The 25510-nt window shown below is 47.3% G+C and overlaps 1 protein-coding gene across 1 annotated transcript; it reads left to right on the top strand.

The window, feature by feature from the left end:
- The first annotated feature begins 16346 nt into the window (after positions 1–16346).
- On the top strand, positions 16347–24400 carry LOC139263203 (acyl-coenzyme A thioesterase 1-like). The gene is made up of 4 exons (XM_070878936.1): positions 16347–16473; positions 18675–19037; positions 21274–21476; positions 23757–24400. Exons 1-4 carry the CDS (start codon positions 16368–16370, stop codon positions 24345–24347), a joined length of 1263 nt encoding a protein of 420 aa, XP_070735037.1. The 5' UTR covers positions 16347–16367; the 3' UTR covers positions 24348–24400.
- Positions 24401–25510: the final 1110 nt, after the last annotated feature.

Raw genomic sequence — 25510 nt, 5'->3', positions numbered from 1 at the left:
GTAAGATGTGAGGTGGACGCAAAGAGCCTGCAAATGGATATAGACAGGTTAAGTGAGTGGGCAGTAAGGTGGCAGATGGAGTATAATGTAGGTTATTCACTTTGGTCGGAAGAAGACAAAAACAGAATTATTTTTTAAATGTTGAGAAACTATTAAATGTTGGTGTTCAGAGAGATTTGGGTGTCCTAGTACAAGAAACATAGAGAGTTACCATGCAGATACAGCAAGCACTTAGGAAGGCAAATGACATGTTGGCCTTTATTGTTAGAGGGTTGGAGTACAATAGTAAAGAGTCTTGTTAAAATTGTACAGTGCTCTGGTGAGTACACCTGGAGTAATGTGCACAGTTTTGATCTCCTTATTTAAGGAAGGATATACTTGCCTTAAAGGCGGTGCAATAAAGGTTCATTGGGATGAGAGGGTTGTCCTATGAAAAGAGATTGAGTAGATTAAGCCTGTAATCTCTGGAGTTTAGAAGAATGAGAGGTGATCTCATTGAAACTCGGCGCTAATCACGGTGGGGCGGTAAAGATACCGCCTGAAAAAAATTTGCGTCTTCGACTGGGAAATTCGGCAAAAAATGAGTATCCTTGATCAGGGGCATTAATCAGGCCTTACACAATGGACTTTGTGCGCTCGAGCTGAAAATCACAGCGTTAAAAAAGTTTTGTTGTTTAGTGGCGTGCAACATATAGGGCTCAAGTTTCCACATGATTTGCGCCTGATTTTTAGGAGCAACTGGTGGAGAATGGACTATCTTAGAATTCGCAATTCTCCAGATTTTTTTTCTGCAGTTCTAGTCAGGTAGAACAGTTCCACTTTGGAACAGAATTTTTTCTTCAAAAGGGGGTGTGGCCGGCCACTGACGCCTGATTTCAAAGTTTCCACAGTGAAAACGTACTCCAAACTAACTTAGAATGGAGCAAGTGAAGATTTTTGTAGAACTGAAAAAACCTGTTCTACACATTAAAAAATCAGGCGCAGGTTACAAATTAGGCGTCCAGAACGAGGTCGGGGGGCGGGGGGGGGGGGGGGAGGGAAGTCATTAAATTCGACAATAAATCCTTATTTATACTTCTACAAATATTATACAAATAAATCCAACCTGAATAAACATTTATAAGCAAAGAAAAGATTAAATAAACCATCTTCCTACCTGTGTGAAAGTGCTTCAGGCAGGCCTTTCGGGACTAAAGGCTGAACGGGCCGACCCGAGACTTCGGGCAAGGCCCGTCCCCAGCACCAGATTTACAGGTAGGTGGCGTTGGGTCGGGTCGGGGAGGTTCGGTTCGGGTCGGGGGGAGGGATGGAGAGAGAGGGGGGGGAGGGAGGGAGTGGAAGGAGGGAGGGAGGGAGAGAGAGGGAGGGGGGGAGGGAGGGAGAGGGGGAGGTCAGGTCGGATCCAGTCCGGGGGCGGGAGTCGGGTCGGGTCGGGTCCAGTCGGGGGGTGGGGGAATGGAAGCGGGAATTGGGTTGGGTCCAGTGGGGGGAGGGCCAGTCGGGGGGGGAGGGAGCAGGAGTCGGGTCGGGTTCAGTTGGGGGGGGGGGGGGGGGTAGGAGCGCGGGTCGGGTCGGGGGTGGGGGGGAGCGGGAGCAGGAGCGCGGGTCGGGTCGGGTCGGGTCCAGTCGGGAGGGGGGCGGAGCAGGAGCGGGAGTCGGGTCGGGTCCAGTGGCGGGGGGGGGGGGGGGGGGGTCGGGTCGGGTTGGAGGGTGGGAGCGCGGGTCGGGTCGGGTCCAGTCGGGGGGGGGGGGGGCGGAGTGGGAGTGGGAATCGGGTCGGGTCCAGTGGGGGGGTGGGGGCAGTCGGGGGGCGGGGGGAGCGGGAATCGGGTTGGGTCCAGTCTGGGGGGCGGGGGGGGTGGAGAGCGGGTGTCAGGTCCGATCCGGAGGCTGGGGGGGGGGGGAGGGAGCGGGTGTCAGGTCTGGTCCGGTGGGGGGGGGGCGGAAGCAGGAGCTGGCCATGGGAGGAGCCTTATTCACGCAGCCCCAGTGAGGCCATTCGGCCAGGGCTAGGGGCTGCGTGCTTCGGGCCCCTCCCACTGGGCGCCTGGAGCTACTGCACTTGCGTGCCCACTGTTGCGCGCATGTGCAGAGGTCCCGGCACTATTTTCAGCGCAGGGACCTGGCTCCGCCCCCCCCACAGATCGTGCTGCGCTGCGCCGAGGGCCAGAGAACCTGCAGGGAGGTGGAGAATACGGAGGATTTTTTTAGGCGCACTTTGTGGCGCGAAAAACGTGCGTCCGGGTCGGGACTGCGCCGTTCTAGACACGTGTGGAAACTTGGGCCCAACGTTATATATTGTATGGTTTTATTTTGGTCGGGGAGTTTTTGTGACTTTGTTGCAGTAAAATTTATGATTGATTCATTTGCAATTAGTGTCTTGTGCATCATCATCATCCTAGGCAGTCCCTCGGAATCATGGAAGACTTGCTTCCACTCTAAAAATGAGTCCTTAAGTGGCTGAACAGTCCAGTATGAGAACCACAGTCCTTGTCACAGGTGGGATAGATAGTCGTTGAGGGAATGGGTGGGTGGGACAGGTTTGCTGCATGCTCTTTCCACTGCCTGCACTTGATTTCTGCATGCTCTCGGCGATGAGACTCGAGATGCTCAGTGCCCTCCTGGATGCACTTCCTCCACTTAGGGCGGTCTTTGGCCAGGGACTCCCAGGTGTCAGTGGGGATGTTGCACTTTATCAGGAAGGCTTTGAGGGTGTCCTTGTAATGTTTCCTCTGTCCACCTTTGGCTCGTTTGCCGTGAAGGAGTTCCGTGTAGAACACTTGCTTTGGGAGTCTCATGTCTGGTGTGCAAACAATGTGGCCTGCCCAGCGGAGCTGATCAAGTGTGGTCAGTACTTAAATGCTGGGGATGTTGGCCTGGTCGAGGACGCTAACACTGGTGCGTCTGTCCTCCCAGGGGATTTGTAGGATCTTGCGGAACATCGTTGGTGGTATTTCTCCAGTGACTTGAGGTGTCTACTGTACATGGTCCATGTATCTGAGCCATACAGGAGAGCGGGTATTACTACAGTCCTGTAGATCATGAGCTTGGTGGCAGATTTGAGGGCCTGGTCTTTAAACACTCTTTTCCTCAGGCGGTCGAAGGTTGCACTGGTGCACTGGAGGTGGTGTTGAATCTAGTCATCAATGTCTGCTCTTGTTGATAAGAGGCTCCCAAGGTATGGGAAATGTTCCACGTTGTCCAGGGACATGCTGTGGACCTTGATGACTGGGAGGCAGTGCTGTGCGGCGAGGACGGGCTGGTGGAGGACCTTTGTCTTACGGATGTTTAGCGTAAGGCCCATGCTTTCGTACGCCTCAGTAAATACATTGACTATGACTTGGAGTTCAGCCTCTGTATGTGTACAGATGCAGGCGTCAACCGCATACTGTAGCTGGACAACAGAGGTTGGGGTGGTCTTGGACCTGGCCTGGAGACGACGAAAGTTGAACAGGTTCCCACTGGTTCTGTAGTTTAATTCCACTCCAGCGGGGAGCTTGTTGACTATGAGGTGGAGCATGGCAGTGAGGAAGATTGAGAAGAGAGTTGGGGTGATAACGCAGACCTGTTTGACCCCAATCCGGACATGTAATGGATCCATTGGTAAGGATCACGGCCTGCATGTCGTCGTGGAGCAGGCGGAGGATGGTAACGAACTTTTGGGGGCATCCGAAATGGAGGAGGACACTCCATAGACCCTCATGGTTGACAGTGTCAAAGGCCTTTGTAAGGTCGAAGAAGGCCATATATAAGGGCTGGTGCTGTTCCCTGCATTTTTCCTGCAGTTGTCACGCTGTAAAAATCATGTCTGTTGTGCCCCGTAGGGGACAAAATCCACACTGTGACTCCGGGAGATGCTCCTCAGCCACAGGGAGAAGACAGTTAAGGAGGACTCGAGTGACAACTTTCCCAGTGGCTGATAATAGAGAGATTCCTCTGTCGTTGCCGGAGTCAGACTTGTCCCCTTTTTTAAAGATGGTTACGATCACTGCATCTCTGAGATCTCCCGGCATGCTCTCCTCCCTCCAGATGAGAGGTGTGAGGTCATGTAGTCGCGCCAACAGTGCCTCTCCGCCATACTTCAGTGCCTCAGTGGGGATTCCATCTGCTCCCGTAGTCTTGTTGTTCTTAAGCTGTCTTATGGCTTTTTCTACCTTGTACACTGCTGGGGTTTTACTGAGGATAGCATGTTGCGGGATGGAGTCGAGAACACTCGCATCAAAGGCAGAGTCTCGATTGAGGAGATCTTCGAATCATATCAATGTTCACTGGAGAAGTGCCTTTATGGGGGCACAGAGCATGTCCAGTATTAGCTCCATCCCTCAGGTTCCTCCATTTAGGACAGCTAGTCCATTATGAGCTGGCGACATGTGACTCTTGGTCCGGCAGCATCTCCATGCTGCCTCCCTCGTGGATGGTGTAGCTATCCAATGGGAGCCTTGCAGGGCGTCTCTTCATCGTCCTCTTCCTCCTGAGGTGGGCATGCAATCCCCACTGGCAATGCCTGGCCCCTCATGATGGCCAAGTAGTGCAACATCCAGCACACCACAATGAATTTGGATACCTGTTGAGGGGAGTATTGAAGGCTGCCTCCAGAGTAGTCCAGGAATTTGTCTGCCTGTAGGAGATGGCATATCTCTGTCAGCACTCCCGTTCGGAAGCGCAGCCTTCTCACACACTGCTCATCAGAGAGCTGAAGGTATGAACATTGGTGCCTGTAAACCTGTGTGGGGTAAGCCCTCCTTCCCAGACATCTTTAGTCTCTCCTCATCCGTGGGCCGACATGGCCAAGAGCCCTTCCAGCTTGACGCCGCCTGGCAATAGCTTGGAGCACGATACACTGGAGAACTAGTAATGCCTCCATTAAATTTTCTCACTCAGCTTGTAAGAGCACTGTAATGGCAGATAAAGTGAAGTTTGCAAGTCAGAACTTCACACAGCGTGCATAAGCATTGCAGTCAATGTGACCTGTGATGTAGGATCCTCATCCCTCGATTTAAAAATGCTGTCAATACTGCCTGCTGTACCCTGGCAATTCCTGTTTTTTCCAGACGGTTCATGGGGCGGGCGTTAAATGAGGCGTTAGGGCCGAATTTTGCATCCAGGGCGCAAGTGGAGCATTGCGCGATGATTGATGTCTGGAGGACGGGGCAGTAAGTTTTTGCAGTGCTGCAAACCATGAGCCGAATTTACCAACTGGGCGCTAAAACCTGGACGCCCAATGTAACACCCAAAAGCAGCATTTACCGTCCCACCACAGTGCAGAGGCACAAAAGAGACAAAATTCCAGTCCTAGATTCTACGGGGGATTGACAGGGGTAGATGCTGAGGTTGTTTCCCCTGGCCGGAGAGCGGAGAACTACAGGGCATAGTCTCAGGTTAAGAGGTCGGACTTGTAGGACTGAGATGAAGAGGAATTCCTTCAGTCAGAGGGTTGTGAATCTTTGGAATTCTCTGCCCAAAAGTGTTGTGGATGCTCAGCCGTTGAGTATATTCAAGGCTGAGATAGATAGATTTTAGGACTTGAGGAATTAAGGAATATGGGAATAGGGCAGGAAAGTGAGATCGAAGGTCAGACATGATCTTATTAAATGGCAAAGAAGGCTCGAGGGACCATCCTGCTCCTAATTCTTATGTTTTTATGTTCCATCATGGCCAACAGTGTGGTCCCAAGGACATGGATCCAGTGCCAAAAAAAGTTAAATGACCTCACATGGCTGGTCAAGGTGAGTGCAGGCTGCAGCAAATTCCATATCTCATCACTTGCACCACAAGTTTCACACACTGCTCAATGCACCATATCTCTATTACTTATCTACCAACAATCTCTACCTATCAACACTCATACCTCACAAACATGGCTTCACTTCACCCTCATAGCCTTACCACTGCTGCAACACTCACACCCACATCTCAATCCTTGCACACACTGACAGGTATTACATTAGGGCAGACACATCACCCAAACACATTGCACTACACTCACTGACACAATTCCCTTTCCCTTGCAGGCAAAGTGGCACAGAACAGGAGGGAGCAGTGGCAGATGGAAGGCAGCCAGCTGCTATACAGAACCTCATCATCCTGGAGGAATTTATCCTTGCCATAATTAGAGGGGCAGTGATGGAGGCTGTGGTAACAGGGGAAGTTAAAGCCATTTCTGATAATGACAGTATGGTCATACCTAATCCTTCTCACATCCCACTTCCCCCTCATCCCACAATCTCTTCCCACTTACAAGCTGCTGATGGTGTCTGCATGGATATCTTGCCTGCCCCCAAGCCACCCTCACTCAACCCAACCCTTGTGCCTTTCTGCTTTCAGAAACCCAAGAACTGCCAGCAGGCCAGCCTGTCACTGAATTTGTGGAGGAGAGTGCTGGAGAAGAAGACGTACCATCACTGCTTCTGACACTGGCAGACACCAGCTGAGAAAATGGCACTGCGTGAAATTTAGAGGGTAGTTTAGAGGCAGGATCTACACATGGTGAGGCACCAGGCACGAGTAGGCGGCAGCAAGGCCAGGGGGAAAGGGTAGATTGGGTGCCAGCTCCCCGGAAGGTGAGTTCATGTATGTGTTCTGCTGCACACAACTCAGATGATGAAATTGATGGGATGGCTTTCAGAAGAAGGGTGATGGGCATGCACACGGAAATGCTAGGTAAGCTTGCCAGAGAGCCTCTTGTCAATGTCAAGAAGCATGGAGCTGTCCAGGTGAGATCTTGTGGACCCAGCCATGATGCTGCGTGTGACAGTCGATGTCGCGGCTTCCATTGTAGCACAGTTGGAAGGGACCCAGCGTCTCAGTGCTGCAGTGGAAATGCAGACTACTCTCCTCGCTCAGCTTGGGTTTATGAGTGTCAAAAGCGACATGCAGTTTGGCACAGAAAGCCGGCAGTCTGTCCTCCAACTGATTGCTAGGAATGCTTAGGCACCACCCCAGGGTAGTGGCAATGGGTCTGTGGAGCAAGAACCTGCTGTCCTCTCTCAGGATGACAACAGTCATACTCCCAGTATGGCCACTCCGTCTTTGCCCTTATCGCTGCCTGTCAGCCAGTCTGCCCAGACTGCTGCCGCCCATACCAAGGTGGTGCCGTCTACAGGCGGGCCTTCTAGGTCCACATCAGGTCGAGATCATCCTGCAAGGCCACCTGTACACTACAACTGAAATTTAGCGGCCTTCCACCAGCCATACTGCAGCCACTGGGGTTGCACTGTGTAGGAGCACTAGAGTAGGTAAAGGCACACAAACAACAGGTACTAAAGGAATGCACAAGGGTGATCAGCTGATATTATAATGTTGTTTTGTTTGGAATCTGTGTTTTGTGTTTGCTCTCAATTCAGCTTTCTGTCCAGGAGGACGCTGTGATGTTCTTTGACAGAGGGATGGTGTTATGTAATTAACCCTTGGTAACCTGTATCACACCACCACCAGAGGGCCTACCTGATGGAGTCCCAAGGGATCCCAGCATCCCTTGGGAGCACTGTATATAAGCTGACCATCCACAAGGTACCTGCACTCTGGAGTCTTATTAAAAGGAGCTAAGGTCACACTTACTCATTGCTCACAGTACTCAGTTTCATCCTTTATTATGAACGTATCAGATGGTATGATGGGGAAGTGGTGAGCAACAGCGATCTGGGATTTCATTCACTGGAATCAGAGTCTGATGAGGCATTCATGGACAGCCCGTCCAGAATGGAGATTTGCTGCCTGACTCTTCCCTCTCTCTCTCTCTCTCTCTCTCTCTCCTTTTCTTTCTCCTCCTGAGGTGCTCTCCCAATCCCTGGTGGCAAGGGCTGTACCCTCATGAAGGCCACATTGTGAAGCATGCAGCAGATCACCACGAAATGGGACACGCACTCCGGCAAGTATTGGAGGCCTCCTCCTGAGCAGTCAAGGCAGCAGAACCATTGCTTGAGCATCCCGATGGTCTGCTCGATGATGTTTCTGGTGGCAGCACGGCTGTCATTATGAGTGTTGAGCATGAGTGCTGGGGTTGTGGAGGGGAGTCATGAACCAGGTGCAGATCAGATAGCCCTTGCCTCCAAGCAGCCACCCTCAGGTGTGATGTGGTGGCTGGAAGAATGCTGGTACACTAGACTGACACAGGATGAAGGCATCATGACTGCTACCAGGATCGCGGGTATTCACCATCGTCATTCCATGTGCATGGTTGCACAACAACTGCACATTAAGTGAGTGGAAGCGTTTGCCATTACGGAACATCTCAGCTTTGGGACAGGGTACCCGCAAAGCTACGTGTGTAGTTGATGGCGTCCTGCACCATGGGGAAGCCCAATATCCTGCCAAAGCCACAGATGCGCCCGTCCTGCTTTTCTCTATTCAGAGGGAAGACAATATAGTCCCTTCTCCTGGACTAGAGAGCCTCTGTAACGTTCTGGATGCAGTGATGGAGGCAATGAAGAAACAGCAATGTATTTCCAAGTCAAGATGATGTGTGACTTGGAGAGGAATTGCATATGATAGTATTCCCAAATGACTGCTACTCTTGTCCTTCTAGGTGATAGAGGTCACGGATTTGGGTGGTGCTGACAAAGAAGTCTTCGTGAGTTCCTGCAGTGCATCTTGTCGATGGTAGACACTGCAGCCTGTGCACCGGCAGTGGAGAGAGTGAAAGTTTGTGGTGGATGGAGTGCCAAATAAGTGCTTTGTCCTGGATGGTGTCGAGCTTCTTGAGTGTTGTTGGAGCTGCACTCATCCAGGCAAGTGAAGAGTATTCCATCACACTCCTGACTTGTGCCTTGTAGATGGTGGACTTTGGGGAGTCAGGTGAGGCACTCGCCGCAGAATACCCAGCCTCTGTCCCGCTCTTGTTGCCACATTATTTATGTGGGGGATCCAGTTAAATTTGTGATCAAAGGGTGACCCCCAGGATGTTGATGGGGGACTCAGCAATGATAATCTCATTGAATGAAAAGAGGAGACTCTTGTTTGAAATGGTCATTGAATGGCAATTGTGTGGCAGAAATGTTACTTCCCACTTATCAACTCAAGCTGAATGTTGTCCAGGCATGTGGGCATGGACTGTTGAATTATCTGAGGAGATGCTAATGGAACTGAACACTGCAATCATCAGCGAACATCTCCATTTCTGACCTTATGATGGAAGGAATGTCATTTTTGAAGCAGTTGAAGATGATTGGGCCTAGGACACTAACCCTGAAGAATTCCTGCAGCGACTGGCCTCCAACAATCACAACCATCTTCCTTTGTGCTCAATATGACTCCAGCCAGTAGAGAGTTTCCCCCCTGATTCCCATTGACTTCACTTTTACGAGGGCTCCTTGATGCCACAATCAGTCAAATGTTGCCTTGTTGTCAAGGGCAGTCACTCTCACCTCATCTCAGGAATTCAGCTTTTGTGCATGCTTGGACCAAGGCTGTAATGAGGCCTGGAACCAAGTGGTCCTGGAAGAACCCAAAGTGAGCATCAGTGAGCAGGTTATTAGTAAGTGCCGCTTGATAGCACTGTTGACATCTTCCATCACTTTGTTGATGATCGAGAGTAGACTGATGGGGCGGTAATTGGCCAGATTGGATTATTCCTGCTTTTTATGGACAGGACACACCTGGGCAATTTTCAACATTGTCGGGTAGATGCCAATGTTGTAGCTGTACTGGAACATCTTGGCTAGAGGCACGGCTAGTTCTGGAGCACAAGTCTTCAGCACAATAGCCAGGATGTTGTCAGTGCCCATAGCCATTGTTGTATCCAGTGCGCTCAGTCGTTTCTTGATATCACGTGGAGTTAATCGAATTGGCTGAAGACTGACTTCTGTGATGGTGGGGACCTCAAGGAATGGCCGAGATGGATCATTCACTCGGCACTTCAGGCTGAAGATGTTGCAGCCTTGCCTTTTGTACTCATGTGCTGAGCTCTTTCATCATTAAGAATAATGGGGATGTTTATGGAGCCTCCTCCTCCCATTAGTTGTTTGATTGTCCACCACCATTCACGACTGGATATGGAAAGACTGCAGTACTTTGATCTGATCCGTTGATTGTGGGATCACTTAGCTCTGTATGTTTAGCATGTATGTAATCTTGTGTTGTAGCTCCACCAGGTTGGCACTTCATTTTTAAGTACGCCTGGTGCTGCTCCTGGCATGCTCTTCTACACTCCTCACTGTACCCCTGGCTTGATGGTAATGGTAGAGTGAGGGATATGCTGGGTCATGAGGTTACAGTTTGTGGTGGAATACAATTCTGCTCCTGCTGATGGTTCACAGTGCCTTATGGATGCCCAGTTGTGAGCTGCTAGATCTCTTTTAAATCTATCCCATTTAGCACAGTTGTAGTGCCACACAACACGATTGAGGGTGTCCTCAATGTGAAAGAAAGACTTGCATTTATATAGTGCCTTTCATGACCTCCCAAAGCACTTCACAGCCAAAGAAGTAGTTTTGAAGAGTAGCCACTGTTGTAATGTAGGAAACGCAGCAGTCAATTTGCACACAGAAAGCTCCCACAAACGACAATGTGATAATAACCAAATAATCTGTTTTGAGTGATGTTGATTGGGGGATGAATATTGGCCAGGACACCGGGGATAAGATCCCTGCTCTTCTTCAAAATAGTGCCCTGGGATTTTTGCACCCACCCAAGAGAGCAGACGGGGCCTCGGTTTAATGCCTCATCTGAAAGACAGGACATCGTCTCCACAAGGCTGCTCCTAACAATACTAATACAAAAGCAAAATACTGCCGATGCTGGAAATCTGAAATAAAAACAGAAAGTGCTGTTCAGACAGCAGCTGTGGAGAGAAAGATGGCCCTAGAAATAGTGGATGCATTGGTGATCATTTTCCAACATTCTATTGACTCTGGATCAGTTCCTATGGACTGCAGGGTAGCTAATGTAACACCACTTTTTAAAAAAGGAGGGAGAGAAAACAGGAAATTATAGACCGGTTAGTCTGACATCAGTGGTGGGGAAAATGTTGGAATCAATTATTAAAGATGAAATAGCAGCGCATTTAGAAAGCAATGACAGGATCGGTCCAAGTCAGCATGGATTTATGAAAGGGAAATCATGCTTGACAAATCTCCTAGAATTTTTTGAGGATGTAACTAGTAGAGTGGACAAGGGAGAACCAGTGGATGTGGTGTATTTCGACTTTCAAAAGGCTTTTGACAAGGTCCCACACGAGAGATTAGTGTGCAAAATTAAAGCACATGGTATTGGGGGTAATATACTGACGAGGATAGAGAACTGGTTGGCAGACAGGAAGCAGAGAGTGGGAATAAACGGGTCCTTTTCAGATGGCAGTGACCAGTGGGGTGCCGCAGGGTTTAGTGCTGGGACCCCAGCTATTTACAATATACAACAATGATTTAGATGAAGGAATTGAATGTAATACCTTCAAGTTTGCAGATGATACTAAGCTGGGTGGTGGTGTGAGCTGTGAGGAGGATGCTAAGAGGCTGCAAGGTGACTTGGACAGGTTAGGTGAGTGGGCAAATGCATGGCAGATGCAGTATAATGTGGATAAATGTGAGGTTGTCCACTTTGATGGCAAAAACAGGAAGACAGAATATTATCTGAATGGTGACAGATTAGGAAAAGGGGAGGTGCAACGAGACCTGGGTGTCATGGTACATCAGTCATTGAAGTTTGGCATACAGGTACAGCAGGTGATGAAGATGGCAAATGGTATGTTGGCCTTCATAGCTAGAGGATTTGAGTATAGGAGCAAGGAGGTCTTAGTGTTGTTGTACAGGGCCTTGGTGAGGCCACACCTGGAATATTGTGTTCAGTTTTGGTCTCTTAATCTGAGGAAGGACGTTCTTGCTATTGAGGGAGTACAGCGAAGGTTCACCAGATTGATTCCCGGGATGGCATGACTGACATATGAGTAGCGACTGAATCAACTGGGCTTGTATCCACTGGAGTTTAGAAGAATGAGAGGGGATCTCATAGAAACATATAAAATTCTGACGGGATTGGACAGATTAAAGGCAGGGTTCCCGTTGCTGGGGAGTTCCAGAACCAGGGGTCACAGTCTACGTATAAGGGGTAAGCCATTTAGGACCGAGATGAGGAGAAACTTCTTCACTCAGAGAGTTGTTAACCTGTGGAATTCTCCACCGCAGAGAGTTGTTGATGCCAGTCCGTTGGATATATTCAAGAGGGAATTAGATATGGCCCTTACGGCTAAAGGGATCAAGGGGCATGGAGAGAAAGCAGGAAAGTGGTACTGAGGTGAATGATCAGCCATGATCTTATTGAATGGCGGTGCAGGCTCGAAGGGCCGAAAGGCCTGCTCCTGCACCTAATTTCTATGTTTCTATAATTAATGTTTCAGGTCGATGATCGATCTGAAATGTTAACTCTGTTTTCCTCTCCAATGATGCCACTGAACTGAACTTGCTGACTATTTCCAGCACTTGCTGTTTTTACTCCTACTAGTACTGTCTTGGACAGATGCACCTACAATAGCTAGATTGGTGAGGACGAAGTCAAGTAGGCTTTTCCCTCAAGTTGGTTCTCTCACCACCTGCCGTAGGCCCAGTCTGGAAACTATGTGCTTCTGGACTCAGCCAGCTCGGTCAATAATGGTACTATGGAGCCACTCTTGGTGATGGACTTTAAAGTCCCACACTCAGAGTAAGCTCTGTGTCCTTGCTACTCTCAGTGCTTTCGACAAATGCTGTTTAACATAAAGGAGTCCTGGTTCATCAGCTGAGGGAGAGTGGTAGGTGGTAATTAGCATCCTTTTATCTTGCACATGTTTGACCTGATGCCATGAGACTTCATGGGGTCCAGAGGCAATGTTGAGGACTTTCAGGGTCACTCCCTCCCAACTGTATACCACTGTGCCATCACCTCTGGTGGGTCTTTCCTGCTGATGGGACAGGGTATGGACGCGTTTATTTGTACTGCCAAAATGGCCACCATGCTCCACCCTTTGTCTATGATTGGTCCCTTTGGGAGGATAAGCCACACCCTGATGTTTCACTGGTGTAACTGGAACCGCCCATTCCAAGGTCTTACTGACTTTGCAAATTGTAGCTCAATCCACTTTGACTTCCTGAAGGGACAGAGGACAGAGCTCCACAGAAGACAGCAAGGGCCAGCCGAAGTGCCTTACTCCAGTTCAAGTGCATGCCTCCCCTAGCCAAAGTCCCTCCTTACACCAGCGCAAGTGCATGACCTTACCCCCCCACTGTAGATGGGGCATTGTGTATGGATTGTTAACAGGTTTATTGGGTATGAAGTGAATAGTGACAGTATCGTGGCTTCTGGATTTAATCCACTCCAACGCTGTCCCTTGTAGGGGGTTGGAAGAACGTGATGCATTTTCCCCGAGTTCCCTCTCTCTCCTCCGACCCACCTGTCTCTCTCCCCCTCGCCTCTCTCTCACTCAGCCTCTACATAGAAAATAGGTGCAGGAGTAGGCCATTCGGCCCTTCAAGCCTACACCACCATTCAATAAGATCATGGCTGATCATTTCCTCAGTACCCCTTTCCTGCTTTCTCTCCATATCCCTTGATCCCCTCAGCTGTAAGGGCCATATCTAACTCCCTCTTGAATATATCCAAGGAACTGGCATCAACAACTCTCTGCGGCAGGGAATTCCACAGGTAACAACTCTCGGAGTGAAGCGGTTTCTCCTCATCTCAGTCCTAAATGGCCTACCACTTATCCTAAGACTGTGTCCCCTGGTGCTGGACTTCCCCAACATCGGGAACATTCTACCTGCATCTAACCTGTATGTTTCTATGAGATCCTCTCTCATCCTTCTAAACTCCAATGTATAAAGGCCCAGTTGATCCAGTCTCTCCTCATATGTCAGTCCAGCCATCCCGGGAATCAGTCTGGTGAACCTTCACTGCACTCCCTCAATAGCAAGAACGTCCTTCCTCAGATTAGGAGACCAAAACTGAACACAATATTCCAGGTGAGGTCTCACCAAGGCCCTGTACAACTGCAATAAGACCTCCCTGCTCCGATACTCAAATCCCCTAGCTATGAAGGACAACATACCATTTGCCTTCTTCACCGTCTGCTCTACCCGTATGCCAACTTTCAATGACTGATGAACCATGACACCCAGGTCTCGTTGCACCTCCCCTTTTCCTAATCTGCCGCCATTCAGATAATATTCTGTCTTCGCGTTTTTGTCCTTAAAGTGGATAACCTCACATTTATCCACATTATACTGCATCTGCCATGCATTTGCCCATTCACCTAACCTGTCCAAGTCACCCTGCAGCCTCGTAGCGTTCCCCTCATAGCTCACACCGCCACCCAGTTTAGTGTCATCTGCAAACTTGGAGATATTACACTCAATTGCTTCATCTAAATCATTGATGTATATTGTAAAGAGCTAGAGTCCCAGCACTGAGCCCTGCGGCACTCCACTAGTCACTGCCTGCCATTCTGAAAAGGACCCTTTTTGTCCCGACTCTCTGCTTCCTGTCTGCCAACTAGTTCTCCATCCATGTCAGTATATTACCCCCAATACCATGTACTTTGATTTTGCACACCAATCTCTTGTGTGGGACCTTGTCAAAAGCCTTTTGAAAGTCCAAATACACCACATCCACTGGTTCTCCCTTGTCCTCTCTACCAGTTACATCCTCAAAAATTTCCAGAAGATTTGTTAAGCATGATTTCCCCTTCATAAATCCATTCTGACTTGGACCGATCCTGTCACTGCTTTCCAAATGCTCTGCTATTTCATCCTTATTAATTGATTCCAACATTTTCCCAACTACTGATGTCGGGCTAACTGGTCTATAATTACCCGCTTTCTCTCTCCCTCCCTTTTTAAAAAGTGGTGTTACATTAGCTACCCTCCAGTCCATAGGAACTGATCCAGAACCGAGACTGTTGGAAAATGATCACCAATGCATCCACTATTTCTAGGGCTACTTCCTTAAGTACTGGGATGCAGACTATCAGGCCCTGGGGATTTATCAGCCTTCAATCCCATCAATTTCCCGCCAAATAAGGATATCATTCAGTTCCTCCTTCTCACTAGACCCTCAGTCCCCTGGTACCTCCGGAAGGTTATTTGTGTCTTCCTTTGTGAAGACAGATCCAAAGTATTTGTTCAATTGGTCTGCCATTTCTTTGTTCCCCATTATAAATTCACCTGAATCCAACTGCAAGGGACCTACGTTTGTCTTCACTAATCTTTTTCTCTTCACATATCTACAGAAGCTTTTGCAGTCAGTTTTTATGTTCCTGGCAAGCTTCTTCTCGTACTCTATTTTTCCCCTCTTAATTAAACCCTTTGTGCTCCTCTGCTGAATTCTAACTTTCTCCCAGTCCTCAGATTTGCTGCTTTTTCTGGCCAATTTATATGCCTCTTCCTTGGATTTAACACTATCCTTAATTTCCCTTGTTAGCCACGGTTGAGCCACCTACCCCATTTTATTTTTACTCCAGACAGGGATGTACAATTGCTTAAGTTCATCCATGTGATCTTTAAATGTTTGCCATTGCCTATCCACCGTCAACCCTTTAAGTATCATTTGCCAGTCTATCCTAGCCAATTCACACCTCAAACCATCTAAGTTACCTTTCCTTAAGTTCAGGACCCTAGTTTCGGAATTAACGGTGTCACTCTCCATCTTAAGAATTCTACCATGTTATGGTCACTCTTCCCCAAGAGGTCTCGCACAATAAGATTGCTAATTAGTCCTTTCTCATTACACATTCAAATATTGGAAGAGGTGCTGCAACCTCGCACATTCAATAAAAACGTGGAACACAGACTCTTCCAGACCACAAAAATTACAGGCGGCCTGGGAGTCCATGAACCGACTTAAAAACTCATTGCAAGGGACTGCTCTGTGCAAAACCCTCCAGGCCAAGTCCCTAATAAATAAAGGGAAGACTCCCGTGTAGAGAGCATTCCATTGGCGACCCCGCCTTCCCGAAGGCAAGATGGTGCGCCATGGCATGTCCGGATGGCAGACGAGGATGGTGACCTTATCTACAAGCCGCAAATGTTGGGTGCTGTGCAACCACTCTCTCTGTTCTCTAAGACCTGGTGCCACAGGCCTGCCTCTCCCTTGGTCTGTGCGTGTGTGGGCCGGGAATCAGTGCTTTGAAATGCCAGTCAGGCCCTGCGGGAAACCAAACCTCCGGGTTATCTTGAACCGCTTTCCTACCCGGCCGTGACCTCTATCCACCAACGCTGTGTGAGCTGCCGGCTGTTTCCAGCACTTACTGTTTATTTGTTGGGAAACGCTCGCATCCAAGGTCGCCGCGCCTGCGCACAGCGGGCACCGACCGTTTGTTCACTCTCCCTCCATGTTGATGTGCAGCCTGCGCCAGCTGAGTGTGGCCGGGTCGGAGCGGCCGTGTCCCCCTGTGTCACCGAGCCGGGATGGCCGTGAGTGTCCAGGTTTACCCCAGCCCCAAGTGCCTCTTCGATGAGCCGGTCCAGGTGCGGGTGGGCGACCTCTCCCCGCTCCAACAGGTCACCATGAAGGCTTCTTTTTAACATTTTTCAAAAGTCCCTTTTACACCTTCGCAGATAGCTCGCCACTCGCCCAGGAGTTTGACCTGATCCCTGAAGGTATTTCTAGATTGTTTCCAAACCTTTTAGTTTTATATCTCCTATTTTCTTTAAGAGATCAGATTTAATACAATAATTTTTTTTTGAATCCACCTCAGTATTTTGCTGTGCCTTCTCTTAATATCTCAAAATCTCAATTAAAATTTTGTAATTTCAATCTTTATTTAAAACCTTTTTTTTTTAGCTAGAAGCTTTTTTTAAAAGGCATTCTTTATCTCATTCCTAGACTAAATTTCTGTCTTTCAACCCAATGTAATCAATCATTGCATGTTTTCTTTCGACAAGTAAGTGAGCGTGTCAAATAAATTCTTTTTTTTTCAACTACCGGGACCATGTATTTTTTATCTTTTACTCAACAAACCTATCCTTTGTGCATTTCCTAGTTCCGTAACTTATCATCCGAATATATCCACACCTGCGTTCCTAACTTAAAATGTCTTAAAACTTCCCACATACAGGACAACACTACAAAGGGTTGAAAAAAAACTTTCACTCTGTTTGGAGAAGTGGGAGGAGCCTAAATTAATAGACAGCTGCATCACCTCTCCAAACAGGCTTTTAAAAAACATGAAAAGATAAAAATTTATTCCGCAGTCAAAAAATCACACAAGTACTCTCATTCAAAAACAGACATTCACAAGAGTCTCTCTTCATTCAACAAAGCTTATTAATTAAATTTTTTCTTTGGCCGGCTCTATTTTTGGATCCATGATTGCCCAATTTTATCCTGACACAATTCCTTTTATCCTTACACAATTCCTCGCGTCGCCCAGCGATTTAGTTCTACACAATTCCTCGCGTCGCCCCGCGGTTTTCCTATTCGTGTCGCCGCGCGATTGTCTATTTCCCTATCCTCCGCGTCACCGTGTGGTTCTCCTATTCGTGTCACCACGCGATTGTCTATTTCCCTATCCCTCCGCATCGCCGCGCGATTGTCTATTTCCCTATTCGCGTCGCCGCGCGATTTAAGTCCAATCAGCGCCTAGACGGACTAAGTGATATACAAAGTCGACATCATACCTGACTTGGACACTTATTTCCTAAGTTAAAAGGTATTCGCCAGATTGACCTGGATCTCGTTCAGACGCTACCTGAGAACCAGCGAGTGGCCAAACTTTCCTCAGAAATTTGGAACTGAAGGAAACTGAAGTGGTATTTTAAAGGGTACTCACTCCAGTGGCTACTTTCCTCCCGTCTCGTCCAAGGCTAGTCTGGCTCTTAATTCGCAAGCTTTCGGCAGCCGTCCATTGAGATCCCACTTCTGACACCAAATGTTGATATGGATTCTTTTTCCCTCATTCTGTTTCAGCGAATACACTGACGCGAACACCTTGCCTTTTCTGTAAAGGACATTTATTGAAGATTCTCCGGCCGGGACTTGTCAAGACAAAGGGACACTCTCAATCAGAGCCTGTTTACCTTCCCCTGGACAAGTCCCTTTTCAGCGCGAAAAGCACAGTAGATTTACATTTTCAAAACAGAACACATTTGATTAGCACTTGGTCTATCCAATCCCTTTCTGCCTTCCCCCCGAGTATGTCCAATGGCAGGCAAGAAAGTCTCCAAATTAGGGCTGGTGTCAGGTAGGTTAGTTATAGCTTTGCTACACTGTCTTCCCTTATCAGTAAAGAACCCAATTAGTTTCCCTTCCTCCTTATCAGTAGAAACTATTACTTTTCCCTTCCTATCTAGAATTGCGTTCTTTCTTTGTGCTGCCTTGGGCTTTCTCATGACCCGTGTCTAACCTCAACTTCAACTCTTGGTAACCCCTTTTTTTCTGTTGATTCTGCAGTTGTCTGCATCTTGACCATTTCTTTAGCTACTTTCCCATGATTCCCTATCTCCATCCTTTTGCCACCTTCTCTAGCCATCTACCACTTTCGCAACCCTTTTACACATTCTCACCTTGGAGAGCTGTGGAAGCTGGGACATTGAATACATTTAAGACAGAGATAGACAGTTTCTTAACCGATAAGGGAATAAGGGGTTATGGGGAGCGGGGGGGGAAGTGGACCTGAGTCCATGATCGGATCAGCCATGATCTTATTGAATGGCGGAGCAGGCTCGAGGGGCCGTATGGCCTACTCCTGCTCCTATTGCTTTAGTTCTTATGTTCTTCGCTCAGCGACGAGAAGGGGCAGGCTTTTCACTCCTTGGCTTTCTACAGGGCGGACGAGCAGGGGGAGCTGGACCTGAGTCAGTGCCCGTCTCTGGGTGGTCACTACACTGGCACCGAGCCCATGGGGCTGTTCTGGTCGCTCACGCCCGCCACTCCTTTCACTCTACTGGTGAAGAGAGCCATGGCCACTTCACCCCTCTGTGTCCACATTGAGGTGTTTGATGGTCACGGGACCCTGGAGCGGCTCCCAGAGCAGCCTTTGGCCGCCTGTATCAATGAACGGTGGTTTATGAAAGAAGGGGTGAGGAGGATCCCAGTGAGAGAGGGCAGGGTCCGCGGGGTCCTCTTTGTCTCACCTGGTAAGAGAGCAGTCCTGTGCACACTCGAGATTTGCAGCTTATGTTCTGGAGATGTGTCTGAATCTGCCGGTCGTATTTGCTTGCATTGATTTTTTTTGTTCTTTGCTAAATTTGTAACTTGAAGTTATTGCTTAACACAGAACAGTATTGACATTCATTTTGGTATTGATCTGTTTGCTACACTGTCTCTACTATAGATTAGGAATGTTCTGTGTGTGACTTCCAATGAAGTGAGAATGAATCCTAGAAACTTGCAGCACAGGAGGAGGCCATTGGGCCAGCTGTGTCTGCGCTGGCTCCTTGAACGAGTAGTCGTGCTTAGTGCTACGTCACTGCTTTTTGTCTGTAAACCTGTAAGTTCCTCTTCCTCGAGTATCTATTCAACTCCCCCTTTAAAATTATCTATGGAATCAGCTTCCACCACCTTTTCAGGGACAGTGTTTCAGATCCAAACAGCTCTGAGTGAAATTATAGCCGGGTCTCTCACTTTTATCTGTTGTCCTCTCGCACTGTTTCGCCTTGGGCTCGCACTCACCGCTCTCATAAATGAATGGCAACTAAGGCAATTTTGTGTTGTGAACCCCTGCCCGAGATGTCTGCACTGCTCTAATTCTGCCCTCTTGAGCATCCCTGATTATAACTGCTCAACCATTGGTGGCCGTGCTTTCAGCTGCCTAGGCCCAGACATCGAGAACGCCCTCCCTAAACCTCTCTACCTCTCTTTCCTCCTTTAAGACGCTCCTTAAAACCTACCTCTTTGACCAAGCTTTTGGTCATCTGCCATAATTTCTTCTTATGTGGCTCGGTATCAAATTTTATGTTTTGTCTTAAAACACTCCTGCGAAGCACCTTGGGACGTTTTACTACGTTAAAGGCGCTATATAAATACAAGTTGTTGTTTGAACCTGTGCTCAAGAAAAACTAGGCGGACATTGCTGAATCTCGGAACAATTGCAGCTGCACGATATGTCGAAAGGGTTATCTCAACACAACTCACTCCATCTTGCCCTCCCTCACTTCTGAGCGTGCATGCAAGTTTTCCCTCTATATAAACTCTCCAATCTACACTCTGAGCTAATCTTATTCATGAGATGGTCATACTGCTTGCTCTCTCGACCCTATTCTCACTAAACTGACCACCCAACTTTTTTTCCTGGCTCCCATGCTAGCTGATATTGTAAACTGTTCCTTTTCCAAGTACACGATGTCAAGATCAACACGTACGAATGCTGACCAAATCTACCACTATCTCACCACCACCTCTTTTGACCCATCCACTGCCACTGTCAGACTGTCCGTCATTCAGCGCAACACAAGCAGAAATTTCCTCTAATTAAACATTGGTAAGACCAAAACCATCGCCTTCGGCCTCCGCCACAAACTCCTTTCGGTCTCCACCCATTCTATCCTCGTCCCTGGCCACTGTCTCAGGCTGAACCAGATTGTTCATAACCTCCCCATCCAATTTAGCCTGAAGCTGAACTTCCTCTCTATCAGAAAAGAATGCCTATGTAACATCGCCATTCTCCGCTCCTGCCTCAGCTTATCTGCTGCTAAAATGCTTATCCAGGCTTTAGATACCGCAAGATTCGACTATTCAATGCTCTCCTGGCCAGCCACCTGTCTTCCACCCTATGTTAACTTGAGTTCATCCAGAACTCTGTTGCCCATATTCTAACTCGCATCAAGTCCTATTCACCCATCACCCCCGTGCTCACTAACTTATTTTGGATCCTGGACCCTAAACGCCTCAATTTTAAAATGCTCATCCTCGTGTTCAAATCCCTCCATGGACGTGCCCATCTCTATATATGTAACCTCCTCAAGCCCTACAACCCTGGAGAACTCTGCATTCCTCCAACTTTGGCCTCTTGTCCAACACCCACTTCCTTCACCCACCATTGATAGCCATAAGCTCTGGAATTCCTTCCCAAAACCTAACCACCTCGCTCTCCTTTTAAGACACTCCTTAAAACCTACCTCTTTGACCAAGCTTTTAGTCACATATCTTAATATCTTTCTTTGGCTCGGTGTAAAATTCTGTCTTATTACACACCTGTGAAGCACCTTGGATCTTTTTCCTACGTTAAAGGCACTACATAAATGCAAGTTATATTATATTCTCGCTCGGCTTTCAATAATGAGAGTTTATAAGAATATTCAATTGCTTTAGAAATAATCTTAACTGTGTGGTACATTTCGGTAAAGAATCATTTGTAATGTTTCAATTTGACAGGTGATGGTCCATTTCCAGGGATTATTGATCTGTATGGGTCAGTTGGTGGAGTGGTTGAGCATCGAGCTAGTCTCTTGGCAAACCATGGATTTCTGACACTGACTTTAGGATATTTTGGGTATGATGACCTTCCAAAGGATTTTACTAACCTTGATCTGGAATATTTTGAAGAAGCTGTGAACCTTTTGAGTCAGCATCCAAAGGTAGGATGCCTTTTGTTCCATTTAGAAAATAGTTTTACACATGAACGTATGAAAAAGTAGAGCAAAGACCACTTCGTCCATCAAGGCTATCCCATCCAGACACCTTGCAACCTTTATGCACCACTTCTCCCCACTTTCCCCCTCCCGTCCCCCCCCAAACAGTGAGAAGCAAAAAAAAAAAACACCTTCGGACAATTCCCTGAAGGCAGTCAAGCAAGCTGCGGGAGACTGCAGTGATTGATATCATTAAGCCGCAGTGAACCCACCTGGCTTCTAAAACATGCAGAAACTCCTCCCTCCATTTTTAAGGCATGTTCATCACACATGCTTACAACCTATTGCAGAGGCTGTGGATGTTTTTTTTTTTAAAGAGGCACTGGAGAAGATGCAACCAGAATTGAGAGGTTATACTTATCAGAAAAGATTCAACAGGCTGACGCTCTTTTCTCTAGTAAAGAGAAGACTGAGCAAAGACCAGATAGAGGTCTTCAAGATTATGAAAGGGCTTGATAGGGTAGACGTAGAGAAGATTTTCCATTTGTGGGGGAGACCAGAACCAGGGGCAATGAATTAAGATAGTCACTAATAAATCCAATAGGGGACTCAGGAGAAACTTCTTTACCCAGAGAGTGGTTAGAATGTGGAACTTGCTACCACAAGCTGTAGTTGAGGTGATTAGCAGAGATGCATTTAAGGGGAAGCTTGATATGTATATAAGGGAGAAAGGAATACAAGGATGTGTTGATGAGGTTTTAGGAGTACGGGTGAGAAGAGCCTCATGAGCATAAACCTGTTGGGCTGAATAACCTGTTTATATTATGCTGTAAATATTATGTAATACTATAACATAACTCGCTGCTTTGTCATTATTGTATATTTTTACCTCTTTATAAGCAATAGGTCATGATTTTCAATCTACAGATATTCTTTCCTTAACAGGCAAAGGTTATCCAGTTAATACGGTTTATTGTATTTGGTAAAACTCCATAGCTGAGGCTTTTTTCAAAATGGCATTGAAGCAATGGAGTGAGTTAAAGGAGGAGAGAGATAATTTAAAACTACACCGAGGCTCACAGAATTGAGTTTATTTTCATTGGAGAAAAGATGATTGAGCGGTATTCAAAATGTTTGATTAATGTAGATTTAAGCAGGTTCATTAACTTATATTGTGGTTGCAAACCTAGAGGGCACGAGAATAAAATTGCAACAAATCAAGCGAGCCTAAAGAAAGAATTGAGGAGGAGTCCTATTTAGCATTCTTCTATCATTTTAGAAATTGTATATTTGTTTTGCTTTCCTCGATTATGGCTGCATTTGCACTACATCATCATCGGCAGTCCCTCGGAATCGAGGAAGACTTCTTTCCACTCTTAATATGAGTCCTTAGATGGCTGAACAGTCCAATACGAGAACCACAGTCCCTGTCACAGGTGGGGCAGATAGTCGTTGAGGGTAAGGGAGGGTGGGACAGGTTTGCTGCATGCTCTTTCCGCTGCCTGCGCTTGATTTCTGCATGCTCTCGGCGATGAGACTCGAGGTGCTCAGCGCCCTCCCGGATGCACTTCCTCCACTTAGGGCAGTCTTTGGCCAGGTACTCCCAGGTGTCAGTGGGGATGTTGCACTTTATCAGGGAGGCTTTGAGGGCGTCCTTGTAACATTTCCTCTGCCCACCTTTGGCTCGTTTGCTGTGAAGGAATTCCGAGTAGGGCACTTGTTTTGGGAGTCTCGTGTCTGTCATGCGGGCAATGTGGCTTGCCCAGCGGAGCTGATCAAGTGTGGTCAGTGCTTCAATGCTGGGGATGTTGGCCTGGTCGAAGATGCTAATGTTGGTGCGTCTGTCCTCCTACGGGATTTATAGGACCTTGCGGAGACATCGTTGATGGTATTTCTCCAGCGACTTGGTGTCTACTGTACATGGTCCATGGATCTGAGCCATACAGGAGGGCGGGTATTAGGACAGCCCTGTTTGCACTACAGTTGTAATGTCGGAGAATTTTCTTTTATGCCAGTGCAGCACTTATTATTTAAATCTGATGTCCGGATCCAACTTGACAATGGAGTAAAGCAGAGGACAGGGAGTCTCGCACTTGGTTTTGGAGTTAGTTACATCGGAACAGGAGTAGGCTATTCAACTCATCAAGCATGTTGCACTATTCTTGCCCAGGGAATGGAAAGAAAAAATTAAATGCCAACCAAACATTTATTCTTGCTTAATTTAGTAGAAACATATCCAGTACAGTTGATGATTTTTACATGTGTGCATTAATTTTTTTTTTAAAGGTTATAGGTCCTGGAGTCGGAGCAATAGGAATATCAAAGGGAGCTGATCTAGTTCTATCGATGATCACATTTTTACCACATGTGATAGCAGCCGTTAGTATTGGTGGGTGCAATGCAAACACTTTCGGTAATTTGCATTACAAGAACATCACTCTTCCTGGCCTGGGATTTTCAATAGACAAAGTCAAAATTCTAGAATCAAAGTTGATTGATATCTCTGAGGTGACAGGTAACCCGATGGATGAAGCTAACAAAGATTGCATCATCCCAATAGAAAAGGCTGAGGGGCATTTTTTGTTTGTGGTTGGAGAAGATGACAAGAATTGGAATACACCACTCTATGCTCGGCAAGCTGTTCAACAACTGAAAGAAAATGGCAAAGAGAACTATGAACTTATCGTTTACCCTGAGGCTGGACATCTGCTGGAGTCCTCATATTTTCCATTCTGCTATGCCTCATTTCATCGGTTGGTGGGACACCCTGTGGTATGGGGAGGGAAAATGAAGCCACATTCATTAGCCCAGTTAGACCTTTGGCCAAAGATCCAGACATTTCTACAGAAACATCTCGCAAAACAGAGCAAGTTGTGAAACTATCCAATGTTTGTTTGGTAAAATTAAGGGATAAATTACATTATCTCAGATGTGCCTTAATCTGTTAATTTGTTATAATCTATATATAACAGTCACCCCCCTTGTCTATAATTGTATTTTATTCAGAATATGATTGTGTAAACCTAATTTCAATGTAAAAACTTGTAATTTGTTGCTTATTCTCTTCCATATCCATGTAATTTTTACCTGCCAATTACATTTTAGCATTAAGGCTTTGCATGTACAATATTTTAATTGGGGAGGGGAAACATTTTATATTAAATTAAATATAAATTGTTCTACATGAATATCTTCATTTTTGATTGCTTCAGGATCAACTGAAATTTAGTTGAGAATATTTGAGAATGGAGGAGCTAAAGGATATAGATTTGGGGTTGGCTAAAGCCATGGCTTTTAGTCTATTAAAATGAAGGAATGGAAAATCACAAGCTGGGGAACTATGATGGTGTAGCTATCCAATGGGAGCCTCAGAGGGCGTCTCTTCATCGTCCTCTTCCTCCTGAGGAGGGCATGCAATCCCCACTGGCAATGCTTGGCCCCTCATGATGGCCAAGTAGTGCAACATCCAGCACACCACAATGAATTCGGATACCTGTTGAGGGGAGTATTGAAGGCTGCCTCCAGAGTAGTCCAGGAATTTGTCTGCCTGTAGGAGATGGCATATCTCTGTCAGCACTTCCGTTCGGAAGCGCAGCCTTCTCACACACTGCTCATCAGAGAGCTGAAGGTATGGGCATTGGTGCCTGTAAACCTGTGTGGGGTAAGCCCTCCTTCCCAGACATCTTTGGCCCCTCCTCATCCGTGGGCCGACATGGCCAAGAGCCCTTCCAGCTTGACGCCGCCTGGCAATAGCTTGGAGCACGATACACTGGAGAACTAGTAATGCCTCCATTAAATTTTCTCACTCATCTTGTAAGAGCACTCTAATGGCAGATAAAGTGAAGTTTGCAAGTCGGAACTTCACACAGCGTGCATAAGCATTGCAGTCAATGTGACCTGTGATGTAGGATCCTCATCCCTCGATTTAAAAATGCTGTCAATACTGCCTGCTGTACCCTGGCAATTCCTGTTTTTTCCAGACGGTTCATGGGACGGGCGTTAAATGAGGAGTTAGGGCCAAATTTTGCATCCAGGGCTCA

Source organism: Pristiophorus japonicus, chromosome 4 (assembly GCF_044704955.1).
Source record: "Pristiophorus japonicus isolate sPriJap1 chromosome 4, sPriJap1.hap1, whole genome shotgun sequence".
Lineage (NCBI taxonomy): Eukaryota > Metazoa > Chordata > Chondrichthyes > Pristiophoridae > Pristiophorus > Pristiophorus japonicus.
This window is presented reverse-complemented; position numbering and strand designations above follow the sequence as displayed.

Coding starts and splice junctions, on each gene's coding strand:
- LOC139263203 (XM_070878936.1), top strand. CDS start 16,368: ATGGCCGTGAGTGTCCAGGTTTACCCCAGCCCCAAGTGCCTCTTCGAT. Junction 16,474..18,674: donor CCAACAGGTCACCATGAAGG/CTTCTTTTTAAC, acceptor AGTTCTTATGTT/CTTCGCTCAGCGACGAGAAG. Junction 19,038..21,273: donor GGTCCTCTTTGTCTCACCTG/GTAAGAGAGCAG, acceptor TCAATTTGACAG/GTGATGGTCCATTTCCAGGG.